General features: G+C 33.7%; 2 protein-coding genes across 7 annotated transcripts; one reads left to right on the forward strand and one right to left on the reverse strand.

The window, feature by feature from the left end:
- The first annotated feature begins 1,970 nt into the window (after positions 1-1,970).
- Positions 1,971-12,977, forward strand: LOC145097029 (putative 1-phosphatidylinositol-3-phosphate 5-kinase FAB1D). Of its 5 annotated transcripts, none has more exons than XM_079034500.1 (13): positions 1,971-2,244; positions 2,343-2,651; positions 2,979-3,136; positions 3,413-3,446; positions 3,550-4,062; positions 4,140-4,632; positions 4,753-5,517; positions 6,275-6,609; positions 7,485-7,611; positions 8,127-8,282; positions 9,167-10,342; positions 10,781-11,035; positions 12,409-12,977. In XM_079034500.1, the coding sequence occupies exons 3-13, from the start codon at positions 3,046-3,048 to the stop codon at positions 12,712-12,714; spliced, it is 4,251 nt and encodes a 1,416-aa protein (XP_078890626.1). In that variant the 5' UTR covers positions 1,971-2,244; positions 2,343-2,651; positions 2,979-3,045; the 3' UTR covers positions 12,715-12,977. The 5 variants fall into 5 exon arrangements, with proteins under 5 accessions (XP_078890626.1, XP_078890630.1, XP_078890629.1 ...); XM_079034504.1 differs by having other exon boundaries at positions 7,485-7,557; XM_079034503.1 differs by lacking the exon at positions 2,343-2,651 and adding an exon at positions 2,652-2,771 and having other exon boundaries at positions 1,971-2,193.
- Positions 12,978-14,406: 1,429 nt separating this feature from the next.
- LOC145097031 (protein STRUBBELIG-RECEPTOR FAMILY 2-like) lies at positions 14,407-18,078 on the reverse strand. 2 transcript variants are annotated; one of them, XR_013704203.1, is made up of 4 exons: positions 17,969-18,078; positions 17,737-17,876; positions 17,521-17,651; positions 14,407-14,603 (listed from the first exon to the last, which is right to left on the reverse strand). XR_013704203.1 is itself a non-coding variant. In XM_079034505.1 (3 exons), the coding sequence occupies exons 1-3, from the start codon at positions 17,902-17,904 to the stop codon at positions 14,576-14,578; spliced, it is 327 nt and encodes a 108-aa protein (XP_078890631.1). In that variant the 5' UTR covers positions 17,905-18,056; the 3' UTR covers positions 14,407-14,575. The 2 variants fall into 2 exon arrangements, 1 of the variants encoding a protein (XP_078890631.1); XM_079034505.1 differs by having other exon boundaries at positions 17,737-18,056.
- Between the last annotated feature and the right edge of the window lie 7,939 nt (positions 18,079-26,017).

Below are 26,017 nucleotides of genomic sequence, written 5' to 3' on the forward strand. Positions count from 1 at the left end.
ATGGTTTATGTATGTTATGTGTTGTACCGCATTATTTCTATGTGATTTATGCTGTGCATGTTTATAGAGTTGGAACCGGAAGGTTCACATAGATAGAACCAGAGGGTTCACAGAGTAGGGTCCACGGACCCACATCGTTATAGCCTCGAGTGGCTAATATGTGTTATGTGTGGTATTTTGGGGAACTCACTAAGCTTTGTGCTTACAGTGTTTGGTGTTATTTGTTTCAGGTACTAGTGATGACCGTGGGAAGGCGTCGGCTTGATCAATACACACACACGGGATTTTTATGTTATGAGATCTTGGGATTTTTATATGGCATGGATTGAATTTCAAACATTTATGTTCTTATGAATATTAAATGAATTATGTATTTATAAAATGCGAAAAATTGTTTTGAAATTTATGGTGTTACAGTTTCGAGGGCCACTTGGGTTGCCCTTCGGTGTTCCATGTCTGGCCCCTGTCTGTACATAGTGGGTAAAGAGTATTGTCTAACTCTTATATAATAGTAATAATAGCTAGACTATTAATTAGTCTCGTTGAACATTAGACTAAACTCTAGTGGTAATGATACTGGGTTTTGTCGAAGGAAATTGTTTTAAGTAAACGGAGCGCTGTCCGAGTACATAGTCACCACCTTATCAGGTGAGTGCATAGTATTTTTCATCTTACACATAGATATGAAGTATTTTATATAAATTATGTGTTATGTGTGCATATTATCTGTATACTTGCTGTCTATGCTGGATGAATAATTTTATACATGTTTTAAATGAATTAAGTTGTATATGGATTTTATATCTACAAAATATGTTAGGTAAAACATGAGTAGATGAATGATGAGGGATGAAAGCTGAAATAGAGGAACATTAGCAGTATTGACATTGCCCTATAGGTGAACATTGGCAACAATGGACCTAGTACCCTATAGATGAGCATTGACAGCTGCGCCACAACCTGTAGATGTTTTTGATCTACGATAAACATCCTAGCAGTTGCGCTCTAAGGATAGTATCGACAGCTGCGCCTAATAGAGAACATTATAACCCTGACAGTAGCGTCTAAAAGACAATACCGGTAAATGCGTCTCATAGAGAATGTTACAATTCTGGCAGCTACGCCTTAATGATAATATTAGCAGCTGTGCTTGACAGCTGTGTCATTGGCAACGATGGACTTTGTGCCGTTTCCTTAGGATGATCCTTAGGAATAAATGAACGAAGAATAGCTGATTCTTAGGGTAGATCCTTAAGAAGATAATGAGGATGTGTAATTGGGTTGATTGTTTGATGTTTAAACATAATAATTATATTATTGTGGGTTGAAAACCCTGTGTACTCACCAAGTTTCCCAACTTGACCCACTCAAGCTTATTTGTATCACAGGTGCCGATACGAAGTTACTCTACACCGAGAGATTTAAAAAAGATGTAGATCACTAGTGTAAATGAATGTAAGTTATGTTTATGCTTATGTTTATGTATTGACAGTGACATCCCAAATGTTTTAAACTAAATAAAAATATATTTTTTCAGAAAATGCTATGATAACGTATTTATCATGTTTTTCTGGGAACAAATTTCGTAATATTTTTATTAAAAGAGGTACTCTGATTTTTATAAATCATAAACAAAATCGGTCTTTTCTGACCGTGAAAATGAAGATGTACAGCTCTATTGCTAGAAATAGTGTCCAGTCATTAACTGTTTTGCTAATATTTCTAATAATAATAGGGTCCTTTTGGATTGACCTCATACGTGTGCTTTAGCGACTTGTACATATCAGAACCGCAGATAAGTTTAATCTATCTGCGATTCTGATGGCTAAAAATTCAATTTTGTTTTTTTGTTTTTGTTTTTTTTCTTTGCTATTTTCCATAAAATAATTAAGATTTTTGACTAAATTTTTACAATTTTCGGAAGTTGTATTGTATATTTATATTTTTCACCAACCACCCATAGCATATGTTAACCTGCCATTGATTCTGATTTTGAAAATTCTTTCTTCGGGGTTTGTAGAACTGTTCTTATGTGGGTCCACATCCGCCATTCTTCCATATTCTAACTTCCTTTCTCCTCATTCTCTCTCTTGAACAGAAAGTTAAGCCAAGAAGAAATCCATAGATAAGCAGTTGGGGACTTGGGGTATTTGTTTGATGTAATGCTAGGGATCGACTTACAGACGGAGAGAGGTCACTATCTCATCCTTACGTGTTAATTGGGTTTCTATTTAATACTGGCAGGTTAACCTTCAAAACAATTTTCAATATTTACCATATTGTTTGTCACGATGGCATGATATTGTACAATGTTTCAGAGTTTCTCCTAAATTTTCTTTCAGTTTCCTGTTTGTATGTTTGAATTTGAGTATATTTCGGGCAAGAACGTTTAATTGTCGACCAACAAGTCAACAGATCAACTTCATCATCTTTAATCTCGCCTCGATTAATCAGTTACATCCTAGTTCAGATAGTGATCGGCCGTTCATCTGATTCGGGTTGATGTTGTGTTGTCGTTCTTTTCTAATTTGTTTTGTGTATTTCAGTCAAGAGTTGTGATATTGATTCTGGTATATGTTTGTTAATGATTTCACATTGCTACTGGAAATGAAACAGTAATTTGATTCCTGGTGGTATTTTGGTTGTATCAGGTAGGCTCGTCTTCTTCAATCTTAGTGATTCTTTTGAACATTGACTTCATGTTTTCCAAATTACGGAGCTTACAGCTAACCCTTCTTGTCAAATATAATTTGCAATTTCAAGTTGACTTAGTAAGAGAACTATTATATTTCTTTTTCTCTGTAAGAGGATTTGCATAATTGTTATCCAAACTACTTGTGATTTTGTTCCCTAGGTGACTTTGAGTATTGATCTAGGTTTTAACTTAGTAATTGATAGATGACTAAGTTAAACTTCCATAGAATTCACATTTTGCTAGGGCTTCCGGTCATTTGTAATGATTATTTCTTATGTTGCAGGACCCTTCATCTTTAAAGAGTTACTTTGTGATGCCAATTTTCTGGTGAAGGGGAAGAGTTAGAGGTAATGACGCATGATAGTTTGATTATTCCATCAGCTTCATCAATCAGCCCAGCTGTGTCTCTGGCAAAAACTGATAGCTCCGTTTCATATTACAGTAAGTGCCTGTTTTTTTTGACATACTGGAGGCACAACTTAGTTCAGTCAGATATATAGATGTGTCTTTTTGACTTAATACAAAAAGGACTCGATGGGGAAACTTCATTCAGACAATCTTTTTCAGTCCAAAAAAGGAATAGTTATCCATACATCACTGATGAAAGAAAAAAAAACAAATACAGACAATTGTTGAAAAACACCTTTCCCTTGATTACATCACAAGTAACATTTTCTTTTTAAGTCATAAATAATCTGTTTGATTGTACTGTTTCAGATGATTATCTTGTGGATGTGCCCTCAAATGATAGGTAAGCTGATGGCCACACCTCACCAATCTCCTTTAAAATAAAATAAAAAAAAGTTAGATGGATCATGTATCTATTGCATAATCATATAATTGTTTACTTTTAGGTCCCTGAGAGAGGAATCAAGCAGCGGAATTCGTATCTTACAACAGGAGCATGAATCATGTGATGGAAATGGGGGTATTGATTCTCATATTTGGTTTCCCCCTGAACCAGAAGACCGAGAGGCTGACATGGAGGGTAGTATTGGCAATTATGAGGACGATGATGACGATGAAGAGTACGGTGATGGCATGAAATGGGGAAAGCCAAGTAATCTGAGCAGCCTTAGAGAAGAAGGATGTGGGAGCTTTAGGTTTAGAGAAGAAACAAAAAAGGCAATGGATGAGGTTATGAATGGGAAGTTTAAGGCACTTGTGGAGCATCTTCTTACATCAATGGGCATTTCTTGTTCTGGGAATGATATGGATACGGATACGGATACGTGGGTGGATACAGTCACAGCTTTATCATGGGAAGCTGCTTCATATCTGAAGCCAGATGCTTTTGAGGGAAAAGCAATGGATCCTGATGGATATGTGAAGATCAAATGTTTTGCGACTGGTTCTCGGACCCAAAGGTTAGTAGTACTAGTACTGGTAATTTCTGTCTTGTTGATTGTGAGTTGTGAATTATATTTGGTTTTATGTTTTGCAGTAAAGTTTTCAAGGGCTTAGTCTTCAAGAAACATGCAGCTCACAAACACATGCCAACAAAGTATAGAAAACCCAAGTTGCTATTGATCAAGGGTGCACTTAGTGTTTCTTCAGATGGACTATCATCCTTTGAGTCGATGAAACAGGAGAATGAGAGGCTAGATTATCTAATTGGGATGATAGAGAAGTTGAATCCAAATGTCGTACTAGTTGAGAAAACCGTTTCACGAGATATTCAAGAGTCTATCCTTGCAAAAGGGATGACATTGGTATTGGAAATGAAACTACACCGGTTGGAGAGAGTTGCTCGTTGTACTGGGTCACCAATCTTGTCCTCTGATATGCTGCTGCTGAATGACCAAAAGCTGAGGCAGTGCGAATCCTTTTATTTTGAAAAGATTGTAGAAGAACATGCTGCTCTTTGTGATAATGGAAAACGCCCTAAGAAGACATTAATGTTTCTCCAAGGCTGTCCCACACGAATGGGATTTACGGTCAGTTTTATATACTCTCTCTCTCTCTCTCTCTATATATATATATATATATATATATATACACTGTTACTGTTGCTGTTGATCCGACTGACTAATCCACACATACATACATACATACAGATTCTGCTGATGGGATCTCACAGTGATGAACTTAAAACCATAAAATGTGTTGTTCAGTTTGCGGTTGTAATGGCATACCATTTGATCCTTGAAAGTTCATTCCTTGTGAATCAACGGGCAATGTTATCCACGACTGCCCCGAATGGAATGGCTATATTATCAACTAAACCTGTGTTTGTGTATAAAGGTCTTGATATTCCTGTAGCCAGTGAGTCGAGTATGGAAACTACAACTAGTGATAATTTGATCACCACCATTGATATCCCCATCTCCAATGGATTTCTTCAAGAAAATGGGCCCGACAACTTGGGTCTAGAAGGGCATAGTTTATCATCTTATGAGCCATATGACCCAATTGTTCTCTCAGGGTTATCTTCACTCTCGGCCTCTTTACAGGAAGTTGTAGGGTACCCTCTTTTCAATGCTACCCCCCAAGACCAAGACCATGAGGAGGAGGAGGAGGAGGAGGAGACATACCTTGGCTATAACACCCCCCTTGACCGCACCGAAACCAGCTCTCCAGATACGGAAACAGAGTTGCTTCGAAGAAACTTGTCCTTAGAAACAAAAGATTCTGAAGAGCGTATGCAACGTAAGGATGACATTACTGCGGTTTTGGATTCCGAGAGCATATTAGTTTTGATGTCTAGAAGGAATGTCACAAGAGGGACTACGTGTAAGCAAAGTAGCTTTTCATGTATCAAGTTCTACCGGAATTTCGATGTGCCCCTTGGAAAGTTTTTGCAGGATAACTTACTCAATCAGGTTGCTTTAAACACCATATATATATATATATATATATATATATATATATATATATATATATATATATATATATATCTATTCTCTTCCTTTTTGGCTGCGTTTGTTACATGGATTGGATGTCTTTTGCACGTAAGAGAGATCGAGGGCGAGTTCCTGTCCCATCTTTTCAGGTGTGACAAAAATTGCAATTTTCCGTCCCAATGACATCAGCCTGGTGCATGCCAAAGGCAGTACAACCTTTTCTATTCTATCATTTTCTCTGTGCCTTAGTTCACAAGCTTCATGCTTTTACAAATAATACTTTGTTTTCTTCTGCTTACTTTCGAGTATTCTATCTTCTCTCCTAAATATGTTGGGGCTAAATGCAATAAATAGCAAAGTACTTCCATTCATTTGTTTATTATATTTCTTATCTTTGTTTCTTTCATATTACTAAATCCTACTTTGTAAAATCTACCCAATAATAGAAATAAAAGTAGTTTTCACTGCTGTAATTGAGTACATATTTTGAAGTACAATGTTCTAATAAGAAAGCAATTGAAGCTACAATGCTATAATTGGGTAGATTTGTTGAAGTTCAGTGCCTTGATAAGAAAAAGGAAAATTAAAACTACAATATTGTAATAGAAAGAAATGGAAGTAGGATGTTATAATACACATATGAGTGAAAGTATGTTGTTATCTCTTGCATTTTATTTAGCTGAATATATCATACCATAATTTTATAGTTGGCACTGACAGCTGTGAACCTATGCAGAAGCTTTTGTGTGGAACATGTAATGAACTACCAGAAGCTCATCTTTCGTACTATGCACATCAGAACAAGCAACTCACAATTCAAGTTAAACGTCTTCCTTCAGATAAGCAGTTGCCTGGTGAAAATGAAGGAAAGCTTTGGATGTGGAGTTGTTGTGGCCAATGTAAACCCTCCAATGGAAGCTTAAAGTCTACCAAAAGAGTATTGGTCTCCGTTGCTGCCCGTGGGTTATCCTTTGGGAAGTTCTTAGAACTTGGCTTCTCCAACCACTCTTCATGGGAAATACCATCTAGCTGCGGACATTCCTCTTATGCTGACTATTTTCACTTCTTTGGGTATGCACTTGTCCATTTTTCGACTATGTTTGTTTGATCCTTACTAGGAATTCGAGTTCTATGAACATTCTCCATTTTAGGGGCGATGAAAATGTATGCTATGTCCCTCATGCATGCTCGCCTTAGCGGTATACATGTGAAAATCCATATGTGAGGCATCACCTTCCTTCCTTGCTATGGGGACATTGTAATTTGTCTCCTCTATGGGATACCCTATTTTTATTGTGTAGAGTTCTTACCATAATATGCTGATTTGACAGAAATTCAATTTTTTGTCTCATACGCGATACAAAGAAGGGTAAAGGTCACCGCTGAGCCCTAGTGCTCTCTCTGGTAATGGGGAAGGAAAATCATAATGTACCTAGTGCATGGAACATACTATGCTTGAAGCTGAGACCACACTTAATAGATTCTCACCTCTTTACTTCTGGGGCAACCAAGCGTATGCAATAGATAATCATATAGTGAAATAGTGGTTTGAAAATGTCATTATTCTAAAACTAGGAAGTTATCTATGGTACACCTTAAACCATTACTTTTTTGCAATTAGAACTAACCTAACTGACTAACTCGGGGAATATATATATATATATATATACACACACACACACATACATACATACATGTCCATGTCCATATTCTGTAAGGGCTTTTTGCCCAGCGGTATCAGGTATTGCCCTCCTTCCTTGTGGTCTGTTAGGGACATAGGTGGATTTAGGAGTAACTTAGGTAGGAGTAGAGTAGATTTGGCATTCTAAAAAGTATATGTACATATACATATATACATATAGATATCCATATGCATATACATGTTTATGTATATGTATATATGCATATATTTATATTTTCTGATAAGATGGTTGTGAAACTTGCAGATCAGGCTCCATGGTTGCAATGTTTAGATACTCAACAGTGGCTACTTACTCTGTATCTCTGCCGCATTGGAAGGTCGAGTTTACCAATTCAATAGAAAGAGATTTTCTTAAAGAAGAAGTTGCGGATGTATGTATATTCATAAGTAGTTTATTGGCTTAGTGTTGAAAGTTGCATATGTAATTTTTTTTTTTTTAGCTTTGGTCTAGCCAGTTAATAACTTGTTAATAGCGATTAAACCATTATACTTATTTTGACCTTCAAAAATCAGTTTTCCCAGTTACATGGTTTTGATATAATGGGAGAAAAAATAATACAGAAAAGCACAACATACTTTCATCATTCTATCAGTCTAGCCATTGAACTATTACTTTTTCATCGATTTAGCCACTGAACTGTTATTATATAATCATAAAAACTAATAGCTCAATTTGATAAAATAGTGAAAGTACGTTGTGTTTTTTTTCTTTGACCTTTTAAAATTGATTTTCTTCAACGGTTAAAAGAGTAAAAAGGTTGAATCATTGCGTGAAGTAGTTAAATGGCTAGATAGATTAAATGATGAAATTACGTTGTGCTTTACTGTATTTTGGCTTATATTATCTGCAGTCATTTAATAAAATTTAACTTGTTGGGGTGTGAAGGTGTACCAGGAAGGGCAATCAGTGTTTGCTGAGGTTGAGAACTCCCTGAAGAAGATGGAAGACAAGTTTGGTGGATCAACACTGAACATTCAAGGATCATGTAAAAGATTCTCTGACATCAAAGAGATGTTGAATAAAGAGCAAGATGAATATGAGGTTGGTTACTTTCTCATCACTCATAGATAAATGATAGATCTCATTTCATTGGGTGTTTTGTTACTCTATCTAAGCCCTACAAAGGCTGCACTTGTTACACTGGACAGAATTGGATATATATAACACACATATCTAAACCCAAAGTCATGGCTTGTGAGAAGCACCAACCACCTTTTCAAGGAAAGTGTGACAAGTTATCTCATGAAAAATCTGGTACTTGAAGAAAACCATATCATCTCTACAATCATAATGTATCCCCAAAAACCAAAGGAGGAGTTTTTGAAGCATCAACCTCAAGTCCTTATAAGTAATAAGAAAATCATGATCACAAAAATTCCAATGTGAATTGGGCTCCTTGCTATGTACATGATTTACATCTCAAATGGCAGGCGCATGTGGGTGTTGCTAGAAGAATAATACAATGTAGATGTTCTGACACTAAGACGTGCTATTATCCAGTAATCATGCTCCCAAAGTCTTCCTATGAGGAATATTAACACCAATATGTATCCCGTTATATATACTTAAGCGCATACTTTTCCTATTGCATACGCATTTGTTCCTTCTGTTTAGAAGTCATGCTGAATAAGAAAGACTCTTGTCATTAGAGTTTTTTGCCAATGACAAAAAACTAAAAAAAGCTTAACCACTTAATTTAATTATAAATCTACCCAATTGTAGCAACGCCATCCAAATACAAGGAAAATTTTCACTGCTGTATTAGAGTAGATTTTCCAAAGTCTAATAATAATTGGGTAGAGTACAACTACAATCAATGTCTTGCTAAGAAAATATGAAATTACAGTGTTGTGATAGAGAGAAATGTTTTTTTTTTTTATTTTTTTTATTTTTACGTTGTTTGAATCGTCCATCTAATACTATAGGTTAACATGAAGAAGTTGAGTGAAAGCACGAGCATGACTAAATGGCTGTACAAGCCTCTGCACTTGAATTACATACAATGGGAGGTTTTACTTCGTTCATACATCTGGGATGAGCGCATCCATTCACTCCTTTCATCCAATCTTATTAGAGTAACTGTTGACCCCCAAACCGTCCGTGAATCACAGCGGCCTCATCTTCAGGAGAAAGATACCACCACCATCAGCATCACTGAAAATGGTGAACCGGTTTCTGATAATATCAAAATCTATACACATACACCTGAACCCAGAGAAGCAAATGGCTTATCAGTTCAACCAATCACAACCGAAGCTGTTGTTGATGATGAAAATGGTGGAGTTTCTTCGGCTTTTTCATCGAAATCAGCTGATCCCAAAGGGTGGATGTGGACACCATTCTCGCATATTGAAAGCATTTATGTGAAGGATCTCCACAGAGGGTACTTGCCCAAATATGAAGCTTCCGGATCCAGCAGAATACACAAAATGATTACCCAGTCCCAAGGCGAAGAGGGCTCAAAGATTCATTTCCCATTGGGATTGGGTACAGAAAATCTTCTTATGGTATCGGATTATGAAGACGAGTTATCAAGTATGATAGCATGTGCGTTGGCTTTTCTAAAGGACGGAAATAGTAATACATCATTGGAATTTGTAAGTGACGATTCAAAATCATATGAAAGTTTACCAAAAATGTTGTCTTTGAGTTCCCCAAATTGGTCTTCCTTTACCTCCATGGATTCCGATGTAGAAGACTCCCGTTTTTCGAGCTTTGATGGGTTGGAATTGCTGGATTCTGTTGCTGCTAATTCCAGGTATCTTCACCCTGTGATTTCCATGGGAAGATTAGCCAACAGATCTAAATATTCGGTAGCTTGTTTATTTGCCAAAGATTTTCTCGATCTTCGTGGTCAATGTGGTTTATCTGAGCTTGATTACATTTCTTCATTAAGCCGTTGTAAGCATTGGGATGCCAAAGGTGGAAAGAGTAAATCTTTCTTTGCTAAAACTCTTGATGACCGCTTCATTATTAAGGAAATTAAGAAAACCGAGTTTTACTCCTTTCTTGAATTTGCTTCTCACTATTTTGGGTACATGAATCAGTGTTTTAAACTTGGAAATCAGACATGCCTCGCCAAAATTCTTGGTATTTATCAGGTTTGTTTTTTTTTTTTCTTCTTCTTCTTCCAGGTTTTCTACTTTTAGTTATTTGGGCTAAATGCAAGAGATGGCCGTTTGCCTTTTTTCAGTTCTTTCTATTTTCTTATCTAGGCATTGTACTTTGAAAATCTATCCAACTATAGCATTTGTTTTTTCATATCTGAAATTATACTTTGTTAAAATTGCTTTGTACATGGATGACACTGCTATATTTGGGTACAACTTTAAAGTGCAATGATGTAATAGGAACAAGTGAAAATAGTATGTTATAATAAACAAATCAACAATGAACAACCTACTTTGATGAAGCTGTTGCTTTTAAACCATTGAAATATTTTGAAAGTAAATAGTTTATAGTGTGGAAAGTAGATGATAAGTAGGTAGTGGTATTCTTTGTGGATGGAAATGGGGGGTTATATGATATATGGAATGCAGGTAAAGAAAAGAAAGAGTGGGGCTAAACATGATCTAATGGTGATGGAGAACATTAGTTATGGGAGAAAAATTACGCGGCAGTATGATCTGAAAGGAGCTCTGTATGCCCGTTTCAATGCTGTTGTTGATGGTACAGGAGACGTTCTTTTGGACCAAAACTTTGTAAATGACATGAATGTGTCTCCTTTATACGTTAATACAAAAGCAAAGCGGAATCTGCAACGCGCTGTGTGGAACGATACTGCCTTCCTCAATGTCAGTCAGTATCCCCTTACTTTTTCATTTATGCCACTTAGGCCTTGTTTATCTCCATAAAAATGTATTTTAGATGGCCCACTTCCAATTGGGGAAATGGAAGTGACCAAAAAATTTGCAACCTCTCTCTATATACCTTCATGGATTAAGTTTCCTCCGCATTAAGTCAAAAAGAAAGAGCACGAGCTGTTTCTTTTTGACTTAATACAAAAAGACTCATCCCCACTAAGTCCTAGCTTTTTGCAATTTTACCCTCATTATTTCTTTTCCTTGCATTTCCAAAGTTTGTGTCCATTTTCTCAAATATTTTTTTAACACTAGTCATGCACACACCTACACAGAAACTGCTTCTTTTTTTTTTTTTTTTTTTCGTTTTCTTCTAAACAACATAATTTACTGCTTCCCTTTCCCATCATTAAGAATATTGTTTTGCCAGTAATATAATATGATGAGCAGGCACCATACTTTTTAAAATATCTGTTACCAGTCTTCTCTTAGAAGTCATTGTGGCAGTTGAATCTGAAAAGTATTTCATGCTTTTGACTTGAAACATGGCTGATGGAGACCGTTTTTGCTATTTGTCAAATATCTAAACTAAAAGATTTAGATAATACAAAGTATAGGAAAATATTGGTCACCAGTTTATTTGTAATACTTATACAGGCAATGTGCTTTATTTTTAACCCACAATAGCAACACCTATAATAAGAACGTACTTACATTTTTACCAATCTAATCAATATTCAACCCAAAACCTGAAAAATGCTTAATAGTTTCAATTTACAAATTAAGGAATGTAAGTACGTTGCTATTATGGATAAGAAGTTCTAAGTACATTGCTAATATGTGTAAAGTAACGTAAGTATGTTGCTATTATAGGATTATATATATTTTATGTGCAAAGTAATATAAGTATGTTGTTATTGTTGATTTATATATTGCTATTAAAAAAGTGCATTGCTATTATTGTTAAAAAATGTACGTAGATTTTGCTATTATGAAAAAAGAAACATAAGTAGTTGCTATTTTGGTTAAAAAAATAAAGTATGTTGCTTATATTGACAAAAAGTGTAAAATACGTTGCTATTTCTATCCACTGTTAATATGTGACAAAAGTTGGACCGCAGCAGTCGCAATACAGAGTAGGAATTAGGCCGTGTAATTTTTCTTCCAGTTAAGTGTGGTCTGGATAAAGTGGTTTGTGTGAAAAATGTGTGAGAATTAGACCCATGACTTTCTGCATTAAATAAAACTTTCTGCATTACTCATATGTGATATGTAGATATAGAATAGATGTTGATCAAGGAAAAAAGTAACAGAAGCTTAGAATTGATTAATAATAAATGATATTTTATTGTTTTTGATATATTCAGTCGATCAATGTGATGGACTATTCATTATTGGTTGGAGTGGACGTGGAAGAAAAGGAGCTGGTATGCGGCATAATCGATTACGTGCGGCAATATACTTGGGACAAACAGCTGGAGAACTGGGTGAAGTCCTTTGTGGTCCCCAAAAACCAGTTGCCTACCATAATCTCTCCAAAAGAATACAAAAAAAGATTCCGAAAGTTCATTGACACCCACTTTTTCAGTGTCCCTGATGACTGGTGTTCTCAAAGACCCTCCAACCGCTGCACCCTTTGTGGTTCCAACACCCCAAACCCAAAGATGAAATGAAAACTTGTTATTAAATTTTGGATGCATATACATCACCATGAACCATCAACGCTGAACGCCACCCCATCCATTCTGCACCTTTTTAGCAAATTTCTGGGGATAATATGTATTAGTTTTTAAGTGCCGGGAAATCCACCAGCTGGTAGCTTATATATATATATATATATATATATATATATATATATATATATATAGTTGTACAAATGTTACGTTGGAAAGAGTTGTGTGTTTGTTTGCAATGAATGACAAAAAGTTTAAAACCACCACTTTTTCCCTACATTATCAAGCCATACTCTAAAAGGAAGGATCCATAAATAAAACCACTAACGAATGAGTCAATACCATTTCTAATTAAGTCAACAAAAAACTATTAAAAAATAAATAATTATGGTTTAATGAAATATAGGATCGCTTCCGCTTCTTTTAAACTATTTTCACCATTTATTTAAAATATTCTTTTTTATATAAATGTTTATAATATTATAATTTCAGTTGTTATATATATATATATATATATATATATATATATATATATATATATATATATATATATATATATAGGGTTAGGTTATTTTGTTTTCACTATCTATTGTGTGCATGTATGATTGATTCTGGACCAATCATTTTAGTTATTTTAAGAAAGTAATTAATGTATATTACATTTTGAAGATATAATGGATATTAATTATATCTTCAGTATTTAATATACATTAATTACTTTCTTAAAATATCTAAAATGATTGGTCCAGAATTAATCATACATGCACACAATAGATAGTGAAAACATTTGAACCTATATATATATATATATATATATATATATATATATATATATATATATATATATATATATATATATATATATATATATATATATATATATATATATATATAGGGAAGAGTTATATGGTAAATAAATGATTAGGGCAACACGTATTTGAACCAATGAAAACATGACAACAAATCACTTCCACAATACATTACTTGTGAAGAAAGAAATGGACACGTGTCATTTGATTATTGGTTCTGGTAGTTGTTGCCCTAGTTATTTGTTTTCCATATAACTCATTCCTATATATATATATATATATATATATATATATATATATATATATATATATATATATATAGTTGAGATCGATTGAGAACTCATAGTTTTCTTAGAACTAAAAGTGGAACGTTGGATCAAAAGTAATTCATTAAGGATATGATCGTCATCTTACTAATTTCATTTAATATTTAATTTTTTTTTTGTGTTATTGAACATAATAATATAAATGTCTAAAAATTTACATCATAAATCAAATTTTCATATTTTTTAAAAATAATATTTTTCGTTTTTTTTAAATGCAGATTTTTTTAATTTTTTATATAGAAAACATGAATTTTTGAAAAAAAAATTGAAAAAATATTTTTTTTAAAAAACTGCAATTTTTTCAAAAAACTGCAATTTTTTTTTTGAAAAAACTGCATTTTTTTAAAAGAAAACTACAATTTTTTTTTAAAAAAAACTGCATTTTTAAATAAAAAAACTACAGTTTTTTTTTAAAGAAAGTTACATTTTTTTCAGAAAAAATTGTATTTAAAAAATCTGCATTTTTTTTATAAAAAAAAACCAATTTTTAGGTGTATATTTGCATATTTTTTCAAATGCACATATGTATATTTCTTATATTATAATATCCGTAAGTAAATCACAACAAATCTCATATTTATTAATTAATCTATAAACATAATAGTACAAATATTTTATGCGATACAAAATAAAATATAAAAAATAAAAAATGCTACAAATTTCAAAGTGTTTTCATGTCTTCGTGTCAATATTTCCTTTTTTCTTCAATTTGTCATTTTCACATCTTCAGTATTCACCACAATTTCTTCCAAATCTACAAGAAAATTAAAAAAAAAATTATTGATGCGAAAGCACAAACAAAAATACATATGTGATTTTCATGTGATTAACATATGAATCACATGCAATTCACATATGAATCACATTTACATATGACACCATATGTAAATCACATGTGATTTATATATGAATCACATGTGAATGACATGTGAATCAAATGTGATTCACATATGATTTACATGTGAATCACATGTGATTTATATGTGAATCACATGTAATTTATATGTGAATTACATATGAATCACATGTAATTCATATGTGATTTACATATGAATCGCATGTAATTTATATGTGATTTATATATGATTTACATGTGAATCGAATGTAATTTATATGTGAATTACATGTAATTCATATGTGATTTACATATGAATCACATGTAATTCATATGTGAATTAAATGTGATTTACATGTGAATCACGTGTAAATGTGATTTACATGTGAATCATATGTGACCAACTTGTGATGTACATGTGAATTACAGGTTATTCATATGTGAATTACATGTAATTTACATGTGAATTACGTGTAATTGTGATTTACATGTGAATCACATGTGATTCATATGCGATTTACATGTGAATCACGTGTGAATCACATGTGATTCATATGTGAATTACATTTGAATCACATGTAATTCATAGATTCCTCATTAAAAAAATTACAGTTGATGAACGAAAGTAACACCGACATTCAAAACAAGTAATGGCCTAAATTACTAGTAGATAGCACCAAAGATAACAGAAACAGGATGCCAAACAACCCTAAATCAGAGCAAAATTCGGTAGCAAAATAATGAACTCTCGTCTCTCAGTAGATCTCTATTTGTTTTTTCAAACAGTGAGTATCAGAGCAAAATTCAAATTATGAATAATTTGATCGGGCCTCTATTGGGCCCCAACCAAGGCTTATTGGTCCAATTACGAAATACTTGTAAGAAAAATACGTTATACAAATAACAAAAGTTGTATAAAGTTTATGGTGTCGTATTTTCTAAACATTTCATCATCAACTTTAGGTTTCTTCATGAAATTTTATTTATCTAAAATAAAATCATGAACATCACACTTGTGCAGCAAGACGTGATCACATTCAATGTTCAAGTTAAATAAGGTACAAAAATTAAAGACGGTACTGTTATGAGAAATTTTGTTTACACCAAAAGTTAATATCTTTGAAAGTTGACAAAACTACAAAAATGGTCCCTGTGGTATGCATTTTTTTGGGGTTTTAGTCCAAACCCCGACTTTTTTGGCTTTGTGGTCCTTTTGGCCATGTTTGTACGCATATTTGGTCCCTCGTAAAATTGAAATGACTATAATGCCCTTCTGTTATAATTTTTTATTTTTTTTTCTATTTAATTTAAATGAAAAAGAAAATAAATAATTAATTTGGGTCTCTCTCTCTCTCTCTCTCTCTCTATAAACCCACCAGCGATCTAAACATCGTTCATAATCCATTTAAACATCAGATTCTAGCAACTTGGATTAACCCACAAAAAACTTAAAGATCTTCACCAACTTTCACTATGAACACACATACACATACTAGATCGAGGTGAAGAAGACCCATTTCAGTGACTATCAAGAAGTCCCTCTCCCTTCCCTCTGCTGGTGAACCTCCTCCTTCTCTAAAATCAATTTCAACACCTGGTTTAATCTTCCAACCATAATCCTCGTCAATAATCCCCTATCTGTTGATTTAAATTCCAAGCCACTAGAAGGGCATCCAAGACTTTCTTCTCAAACGTTCAAAGACCTGAATCCTCACCTCCACCTCCAGCAAACTGAAGTGGGTAAGGTTTTCTGTCAAGATGGCTCTAGTTTGTCGATTTCTATGTTCGATTTGGTCGATTTCTATGTCCAATTTCACCTGGATTTTCATTGATTTCACCTGGATTGCATTGATTTTAGTGGTAGATGGGTTATATCGGGCTTTCTGATTTTGTGTGTATGGAGATAGAGGTGGATGAAGGTGCTGGTGGCTGGTGTGATTTTGGATCTTGTGATTTTTGGAACATCAGTCGATCATCCTTCATCAGCCAAACCAAACTTCAACTCACTCCATCGATGGAGAAACACAGGTCACTAATGGATTTTTCATCGCTGAGTTGAATCAGATGCAGATTCCCCTCCATCTTCGACTGTATAAACGAAGGTGATGGTGGCGGAGTGGGGAGGCGTTGAATATTGTCGGATTCTTATGAGTAGGGGTTTCCAGCGAGAGGAACACATTTCTGATTGGAGGCCAAATTTATTTTGGCTGTGGAGGTGGAAGACGAATGGAGAGAGAGAGAGAGAGAGGGCCCATATCTTTATTTAATATATAAAAATACTTATACAAAAAAAGAAAATGGAAAATAAATCTAACAAGGGCAATTTAGTCATTTCAATTTTACGAGGGACCAAATATGCATACAAACATGGCCAAAAGGACCACAAAGCCAAAAAAGTCGGGGTTTGGACTAAAACCCCAAAAAAATGCATACCACAGGGACCATTTTTGCAATTTTGTCTTGAAAGTTTAATGATTTGCAATTGCAAAATCAGATGTTGGAAATGGATTTAGGAAATGTTTCAAAGGAAAACTTTTTGCTCATGGAAAAGATTACTGATTGTGAAGCGTTGGTTATGGAGTATAGAGTTTATAAAAGCAAACATGAAATTGTTTCTGCTGAAAAACTTGAAGTTGAAAGTCTTTTAAAAGTACAAGTTTTTGATAATCAGAAACTTCTAAAAGATTTGTCATCCGTGAAGGAAGAATTAGAAAGTTTTAGATCTCAAATTCGTAATCTTGAGAAGGAAAAAGATATGACAAGATCAGATATGCCAAACAACCCTAAATCAGAGCAAAATTCGGCAGCAAAATAACGTTGTAATTGAATAACGTACCCATCGAAAGGCTTCCTTCCAGTCAAAATCTCCAAAAGCAGCACTCCAAACGCATAAACATCGTCCTTTTGGTTACCAGTTCCAGGTTTCATGTGTTCATAAGAAATGCCACCAGTATCTGTTTCTGAAGCCTAATTAAATCATCATCACCATTAAGTAACATAATCAGAAGAATAAAAAGGGAGAAGAATTATTGTGGGAGCCAGAAACATGTACCTGAGCTCTAGCACTGCTGATTGTTAGGGGCTTCAAAACAACAAGATAGCAATCGGAGATCCGAGGCGTTAGATCTTCATCAAGTAAAACATTAACAACCTTCAATTTTCTATGAGGGCGCGCATGTCGTATGCAAGTAGCTGAATTAAACAGCAACAGAATTGACATTCAAAATTACCGAATCAACCCTAGAACAAAGGAAAAGGAAAATCGGAATTTGTGAGATGCTTACTTCAAAGCTCCAGCGATTCCAAGAGTGATTCGAAGACGAAGCCCCCAAGATATTATATGCAAATCTTTTGATTCCTATTATACTTGTTCACCGTCGACACAACGTCAACAACATTATCCTAGCTCAGGACAAATCCGATAACAGATCTGTTAATATGTCTTTGTAACTTTTGTTGTGCCTTTTGTGTATTTCTCCTATTCTTGGTGTATGTAATATGTAACTTTTACATTTATAAAAGTAATGCCTATCCTTTGGTGTGGGATAGAAAAAGTTAAATCAATTCATGGTATCAGTCGCTTCATTGGTTTCCTGAGACCATTCTTTTCCCCTTCTGTCTCGTTTCTTCTTCCCTTTCTCCATGTCTTCCTCGTCTTCCTCTGATAACTCTTTGCCGATGTCTACTCTCTTGCACATGATAACAATCAAGCTCTCCTCTTCCAATTACCTTATATGGAAGAATCAGATGCTCCCTCTTTTTTCTTATCAAAACCTACTACCTCAAATTGATGGTTCCGTCGATCCCCCGACATCCAAAATTCTCGTTGATGGCAAACCGTAGGTCAATCCCCTTTACGCCCCTTGGGTTGCTGCTGACCAATGTGCAATAATCATCCTCCATGCCTCTTTAACCGAAGAGGCTGTGGCAAAAATCATCGGCTTGCCCACTGCTCACCAAATCTGGTTGACCCTTGAGTCTGCCTACAACAACTCCTCTGTGGAGCGTATTCAGAACTTACGAGATCAGCTACGCCACACTACCAAGGGATCCATGTCCGTCTCTGATTTTGGCCGGAAGTTTAAGGGACTGTGCGATCAACTCACTGCTGTCGGACAACCGGTTGATGATTCTGACAAACTTCATTGGTTTTTGTGTGGGTTAGGTCCCTCCTTTGAAGGCTTCTCAACCGCTGTCCGTACCACTCGTCCCGCACCTCTATTTCGAGATCTTCTTATTCAGGCCGAGTCACATGAACTTTTTATGCGCTCCCTTCATGGTGCGCCTCCTAACGTTGGTGAGCCATGTGATGTCTCTCCTTCTCCTGCTACTTTTGATTATGCTTCATGTTCTATTTGAGCTTATACATAGGGAGGTGAGGGGGGAAAGGATCCATGCGTCGGGTCTTCGTCGACGATTTAGAGATCAGAGAGCATCGATAGCTGGAAGCGGGATGTGAGATATATATATATATATATATATATATATATATATATATATATATATATATATATATATATATCTATATATATAGTTAGGATCATATATAAAGCATAATTATTGTGTGAATGTATGACCAAATATGGTCCAATCATTTGATAAAAGTATTATAATTATTCAATTAATTTAATTAACTATTAACTAATTTAAATCCCAACAATTTAGGAAACTTGATCATCATCATTAATATAAAAAATCCATTGTTTTAGTTTTCTATTCTTATTAATCTCACAATCAAACAGCCATTCCTTTCTTCACTACCAACATATCGCCATCACCATGTACCATAATCGACACCACCAACAAGATGATGTTCATCATCTTCTCTACTCCAAATTCGAATCACCATCTTCATCACCTTCATCCTTCTTTGACTACAAAACATGCTACTAGTATATCTAATTCATAATTTGTTCTCTTTTTGATTTGATGCCGTAAATTGTTTTTATGTTTCCTTGTCAAACATTTTTTTTTGCCTTTGTTAATAAGTTGTATCTTATACCTGTAGGTGATACACATAAATTTAGGATTGTTGCATTTATTTTGTGTTAAATTAAATTTTTGGGTCTATCTCTAATGAATCATATGTAGGTAAGCTTTGTGGATTTTAACATATTTACCATAAAATAACATATCCCTCTATGATCTCCTTGATGACAAACAATGTGATCTAAAACATTTTTGAGGTAGTGGTAAAATCATATGATATTCCAATTAAATAAACCAAGGAATGGAAAATACTATAATAGAATTTATTTGATATGATTAAAGTTTATAACTAGTGGTCTAGTTATTGCCACCGAGTAATGGTATTCACATAACAATTGGTTTCTCAAATCAATATCTAATGTGTAATAATTTATAATGCACATTTAATTTATTTTCTATAATCAGTTTTTTGATGATTTGTTTCTTGTTTTCACTCGTTTCCTCTTGTCTCTCTCTATTTTTTAGGCCTGGTCAGTAAGTAGCACCTGGAGAAGAACACGACGACAAGAAGAAGATGACAACATATTGCAAGGAAAGTATTCTTTAAGAATGTGATTCTCATGTATTCTATGAGAATGATTAAGATTATAGTATGAAAGTCGAAGTTAGATTTCACGGGGTTTGATTTTTTCTTGGGCTGCCATCAAAACACAAATGCAAAGAAAGAAGACCTAGAGTTTGATTTCATGGCAAGCATTCTCACATAATGAAATTATCAAAAAAATGTATTCACACATTCTCTGAGAATCATTAAAGATATTTGTTTGCTAGTTTAATTTAATTTCATTCTCATGAGAATGTGAGATTTGGATTTCTAATTTGTGTAATGTGAAAAAAGAATGTTTATTATTTGTATAGAACATGTTGTTCTTAAGAATATATGTATTATGTGTTCTTTAAGAATGTTAATTCTAAAAAAAAATTAAATGCAATAGTGTTCTTTAAGAATGAAAGAATGAAAATATGTGTTAATTATGTTGAAGGAAGCCGTATTATAAAAATCTTATTTAATTTGATGTGCTGAAACAAATATAAGATTTGAATTAATTACTTTGACTTATTTGCTAAAATGTAGGAAATTATATTTATCTCTCTTAATAAAATGTCATATATATCATTATATATAATTAAGTGTAATATATAGTACATGCTAGTCCATGTTAATAACATGCATCCAATGATCATATCCATTCATTATATTTAATCTAGTGATCATAATTTAGTCATACATTCACACAATATTTGTGATTCACATTTAATCCTAACCCTATATAGAGAGAGAGAGAGAGAGAGAGAGAGAGAGGTTTGGGTTTGATGTGAAACGTGAATTCAATCCAATCTGATAATAGGATTGTTATACCTAAATTGTCCCTTGATTTATTTCGAAAAGATACCCCTGTGTTTAAGTTATTTGAAGTATTTACACTTATGCCACAAAACATTCTGACCTTCTATTATTTTGATCTAACGATCATTGTTTAGTTCTCGGGTTCTCATGAATATATAGGTTCTCAAATGATCCTTACTCTCTCTCTCTCTCTCTCTCTCTCTCTCTCTATATATATATATATATATATATATATATATATCTATATCTATATATATATATAATAATAATAATAATAATAATAATAATAATAATATTAAAATTAATTTTTCTTATAATAAAAAATATATTTGTCATAATCTATCATAATTGTTGTTTTTTATTTATGCTTGCTTAGTATTGTATTAATATTTTTTTCTCTTTATTTTCAATATTTGAGTACGCTCGCATTAATCTATTATTATTCCATACACGATAGGTGGTTGTTCTCGCCGCACCTAGTTGGTTAATCTCAGTGGCGAATCTAGAACAAAAAACCACGTGGTTCCTTATGTAAGTGAAAACGAAAAATGTACTAGTGGTGGGCTAGCGCCTGACGGAGGGGCGGTGTTGGGTGGTAGTGATGGTTGGGCAGTGAATGACATAGGGTGGAACTGGCGGAGGGGCGGCATTAAGCCGATAGCAATGGTCAGACGACAAATGACAAGGACCGGAACCGGTGGCTGGGTGAGAGCAATCATTAGGGCGACATTGTATGATGCTTCAGAGATGTTGATCACGCCTCAACCCAAGCGGCGTTTCATATTTCAAGCCTATTTTGCTATTTTTTTCCGTTTTTGTTTAATTTTAAATTGATGGACTATTGCCTAATTATTACATTTTAAGTGGATTGATGCATTGAACTATTTTAAGTGGATTGAAATATAAACCATAGGCTTCATATATTTTGATCTATTTTCTTTTTGACAAAGTTTATAAGGTAGGTCATTGAAAAATTATAAGGTAGTTCCTATTTTTTTTCATGTATAATTTATACTATTTTTTTTAGAAAATAGGTGGGTCCTAGGACCCACCTTCACAATACATAAATACGCCCCTGGTTAATCTCTCTATACACAAATAGTAATATTATGATATTCATTATATTTGTGGGACTAAGGTTTGTTTTTTTTAATTATTATTATTATTAATATCAAGTAAAAACAAAAAGGTATAACTACAACTATTTGTAACCAAACATAACTATAATAACAAAGAAACATAGTTTCATTTACCATTGTTTTGTTAATTATAGTTATATTTTAATTTTATTATGCATGTATTAATATTAAGGGAAATCTCCAATAAAGTCCTAATATTTTAGGTCAGCTTATGATCTAGTCCAAAATTAAATTTTGTTTACAAAAAAGGACAGATTACCGGCTAAAACTTTAGAATAACCCTTCGTGACCGGTTTCACAGATTTAGCCGATATCTCGTCTTTTTTCGTTAATTGATCCAAAATTTTGGGCTTTTCCATTAATTAATCAAAATTTTAGGGTTTTTTTCATTATTTTTTACCAATAAACCAAAATATTTGGACTTTTTTGAAGATTACATTTACAGCAATATATATTATATGATCTAAGTACATATGGACCATTCCTTGTCTTCTTTCTTGCGCTCTTTCTAGTCTCACTATGTGTTTTCATCGTCTTCAAACCCAAAAACAAAAAATCACTCACAAGCACCGTTAACTCCATCGATTTTCCAAAATCATCCATTCACAACTCTACGATCATCTTTCATTCTCCAAATAAAGAAAGGAGAAATCTTTGCTGATTATGTGGATTCCCCTATTACCTAACCATGACTTAAACCATAGTTCCAACACTCGGATGTTCCTATTACCTAACCATGATTCAAATAATTTTTTGAACCCATACACTAATGGCGTTGTCAATTGTAACATCCTGAAAACCACAAGGTAAAAATTTCATTTATAATTCAATCAAGACACCAATTATCTTTATTTTAAACATTAAAAGTAGTTCAAAATAAAATAGTTATCAGAGTGAAATACCAAAATCATCATAGTGCGAAAACATGGGTGGATGCGCTACGATAAAGCCGGGCCTTTCCCTTTTAAATCCGGAAATACCTGAAACAAAAATCCGAAAAACCGTAAGCACGAAGCTTAGTGAGCTCCCTAAAATACCACATACCATAAATATCAACATATATTGGGACCTGCCTGTCATCAGGCCCCACCTGACATTGAGCCCAGCTCGGTATACATACCTGTCACACCCCCAAACCGAGATGGTGGAAACATTCGGGGGTGGAGGACGTCATGTACAGTATCACAACAATGCGAAATAGTAAAACAAGCAACAACATCCATTGCATTAATATTATAGTTAATACACGCATGTTCTTTGTATACTTTGTATGACACCAAAATGTATAGCAAAATAAAAGACGAGTCTTGAATATGCTACGTCTTCTCAAAACCTGTGGAAGTGTACATGTCTATTGGTTCCTTGAGAATACAAGTTATTTTGAAAGAGAGTTTCAACATTTAAGTTGGTGAATTCATAAGTATTTAGTATTTAAAGTTTGTGTTTGTTCTATAAAAATGTTAGTATGTTTCGCAGAAAATCCCATATTTTCTATAATAAATGAAAAGTAGTCTTCGACCTTAAGACCCAAATGGTTGTATGTTTGTATTCTGAAATAGTGCAAATGTATGTTTGTACTTTGAAATAATGTAAATGTATGTTTTCCATAATTGTAGACTATTTTTACTAGAAAAATAGTATACCGTTCTCGTAAGAACGTCATAGTATGCATATAATGGAAAATAATGATTTGCAGTAGTCTCGTTTAAAATTAAACCACTGAAGTAATGTTTGTCTTGTAAACCGAATTGTTTAGTTAATGCTTAATGTGAATGAGATTATAACCATACTTAATTGAATAGTATACTACACGACGTTCTTTAGGCGTCGAAAAAGTTATGACATTTGTCACCCGTAGACCTGCCGGTCCCAACTGTAGCTAACAGCCAAGGTGCGGGATTGTCAGTCCCGTATAGATCTATACACAAATTCATGCTCTCCCTCCAGGAGATTCTGGTTATAAAACATGACTTAGCAAGGATTTTACTAAGTACCATGAAGTAGTATCTCACATTCTAGTATTAACTCGTTTACGTATAGTATGTATATGTCTTCTTGTTCTTGTAAATGAATAATGTACTTGCAATGAGAAGTAATTTGTATTCATGTATTGATACATGTAATGTATTATTGAGCTAGATAATAGTGTGAATGGATCTTAAAACTATACCTATTATAGTTTACAAATGTTATCTTTGTACTGAAGTGATTGACCATGTTATTGAAATAACTTTAATACTCATATATATATATATATATATATATATATATATATATATATATATATATATATATATATATACTTGGCATGTATAATTAAGAATTAACTGACAGTCAGACAAGTGATCCTACCTTAAGCCCACAACCAAACAAGGAACATGAGTCAAGGCAATAACACTAGTCCTAAGTTTGTTAATGCCTAATTATACATAAATATACACATGAATAATCATCTGGATAAAAACAATAGTTTAAGTAGTTGAAAAAAGCAGTTTAAAATGGTTTTGACTAAGTTTATAAAGCAATAAGTTTCTTTTGATTATTTGAAATTGTAATTAAGTGTTAACACAACTACTTTGTGTTTTGCTTGTATTCTCCCCCTAAAAGCATTACAAAATGGTAAAATGTAGGGGTATGAACTCACCTTAAATGAGTGTTCGAGTGAAGATGCATCGCAGTAGTAAGGATCCTCTAGTTTAGAAACCCGTGCGAGAAGTCGTATTCTAATAATAATTATGCACGATATTGAAGCTAAATTAATAAATATATTAATTTAAAGTGTTAGACAACACTAAATTTTGTAAGAAATACTTTCAATAATTTCTTAGGATAATCGAGGGTGTTCTTGGTGTTTTGTATGAATCTTCAAGGGTTTTCTGGGTAATGATATGAAGGTTTGAAGATCTTGGATGATACTTGAGAGAAAATGAAGTGACTTCGGATGATACTTGAAAGATAAATGAAGGAGTGTTGGGTGAGAAATGTGAGAAATGATTTGTGTTCTCAGTTTTTCCCTTATATATAAAGGTTGTGTTCGGTCTTAATGGGCCTCCAAATGGGTGTGTTCGGTCCTATATGACCGAATTTACCTAGAATTTGGTTTCTAGTCAAAGCATAAAAGGAGAATTTGGTCATGGTGTCAAAAAAATCAATGAATTCGGTTTCAAGTCAAATGGATGAAGGGAATTCGATTTCAAGTAAAAAAGAAAGGGGAATTCGGTTTCATTTAAGGGATTTAATTCCCTTTACCGAAAACACAATTACACATTGCATTTATATGATTTTATCTAAGTATTAGGCTTGTATTTGTTCATATTATCATGGTTTTGCAAAGATACTTACATATAAGTTAAATAAGCATGCACACAAGGCATTCAAATTTCTTATTTCATCAATTTATGTTGTAGGTTTACCTGTACATAGTTGTAGTCTAGACTTCTTTTGACTCGAAATAACAGGTTGTCACAATATCTATCAGTCATTGGGCCCCGCTAAATATACATATAAACATATAAGCATATAAACACATATACATGCAATAATCATAAAGATAAGTAGCATATAGAATGGTCATTGGGTCCCCCGCTCGACATCAGGCCCCGCCCGGTAAACATGCAAACACACAACATATGTGAGAGTCATGCAAGCATCTAGCATCCTAAACATAACAAACCATGGGCTGTCATTGGTCATTCAAGCCGCTAACACAGTGAGGAAACCCACCTCTCATTCTGAACCATAGTTGATGAGATCCCGACTCCGAATCTCAGTTCTAAATGTCACCTATCCATCTAAATGAATAATTCTCAAACACAATCCAAAAATACTCAAAATAACCCCAGGTCAAATTTGGTCAA

The sequence above is a fragment of the Lactuca serriola genome, chromosome 4 (genome assembly GCF_051521515.1).
Source record: "Lactuca serriola cultivar US96UC23 chromosome 4, Lser_US96UC23_V15, whole genome shotgun sequence".
Taxonomy (NCBI): domain Eukaryota; kingdom Viridiplantae; phylum Streptophyta; class Magnoliopsida; order Asterales; family Asteraceae; genus Lactuca; species Lactuca serriola.

Excerpts from the sequence above, each read along its gene's own strand:
- LOC145097029 (XM_079034500.1), top strand. The coding sequence starts at position 3,046 with ATGACGCATGATAGTTTGATTATTCCATCAGCTTCATCAATCAGCCCA. Across the intron at positions 4,063-4,139 it reads ACTGGTTCTCGGACCCAAAG|TAAAGTTTTCAAGGGCTTAG; the intron begins GTTAGTAGTACT and ends TATGTTTTGCAG. Across the intron at positions 11,036-12,408 it reads ACGATACTGCCTTCCTCAAT|TCGATCAATGTGATGGACTA; the intron begins GTCAGTCAGTAT and ends TGATATATTCAG.
- LOC145097031 (XM_079034505.1), bottom strand. The coding sequence starts at position 17,904 with ATGTCAATTCTGTTGCTGTTTAATTCAGCTACTTGCATACGACATGCG. Across the intron at positions 17,652-17,736 it reads TCAGCAGTGCTAGAGCTCAG|GCTTCAGAAACAGATACTGG; the intron begins GTACATGTTTCT and ends TGATTTAATTAG. Across the intron at positions 14,604-17,520 it reads GGAAGGAAGCCTTTCGATGG|ATTTGGAAGAAATTGTGGTG; the intron begins GTACGTTATTCA and ends ATTTTCTTGTAG.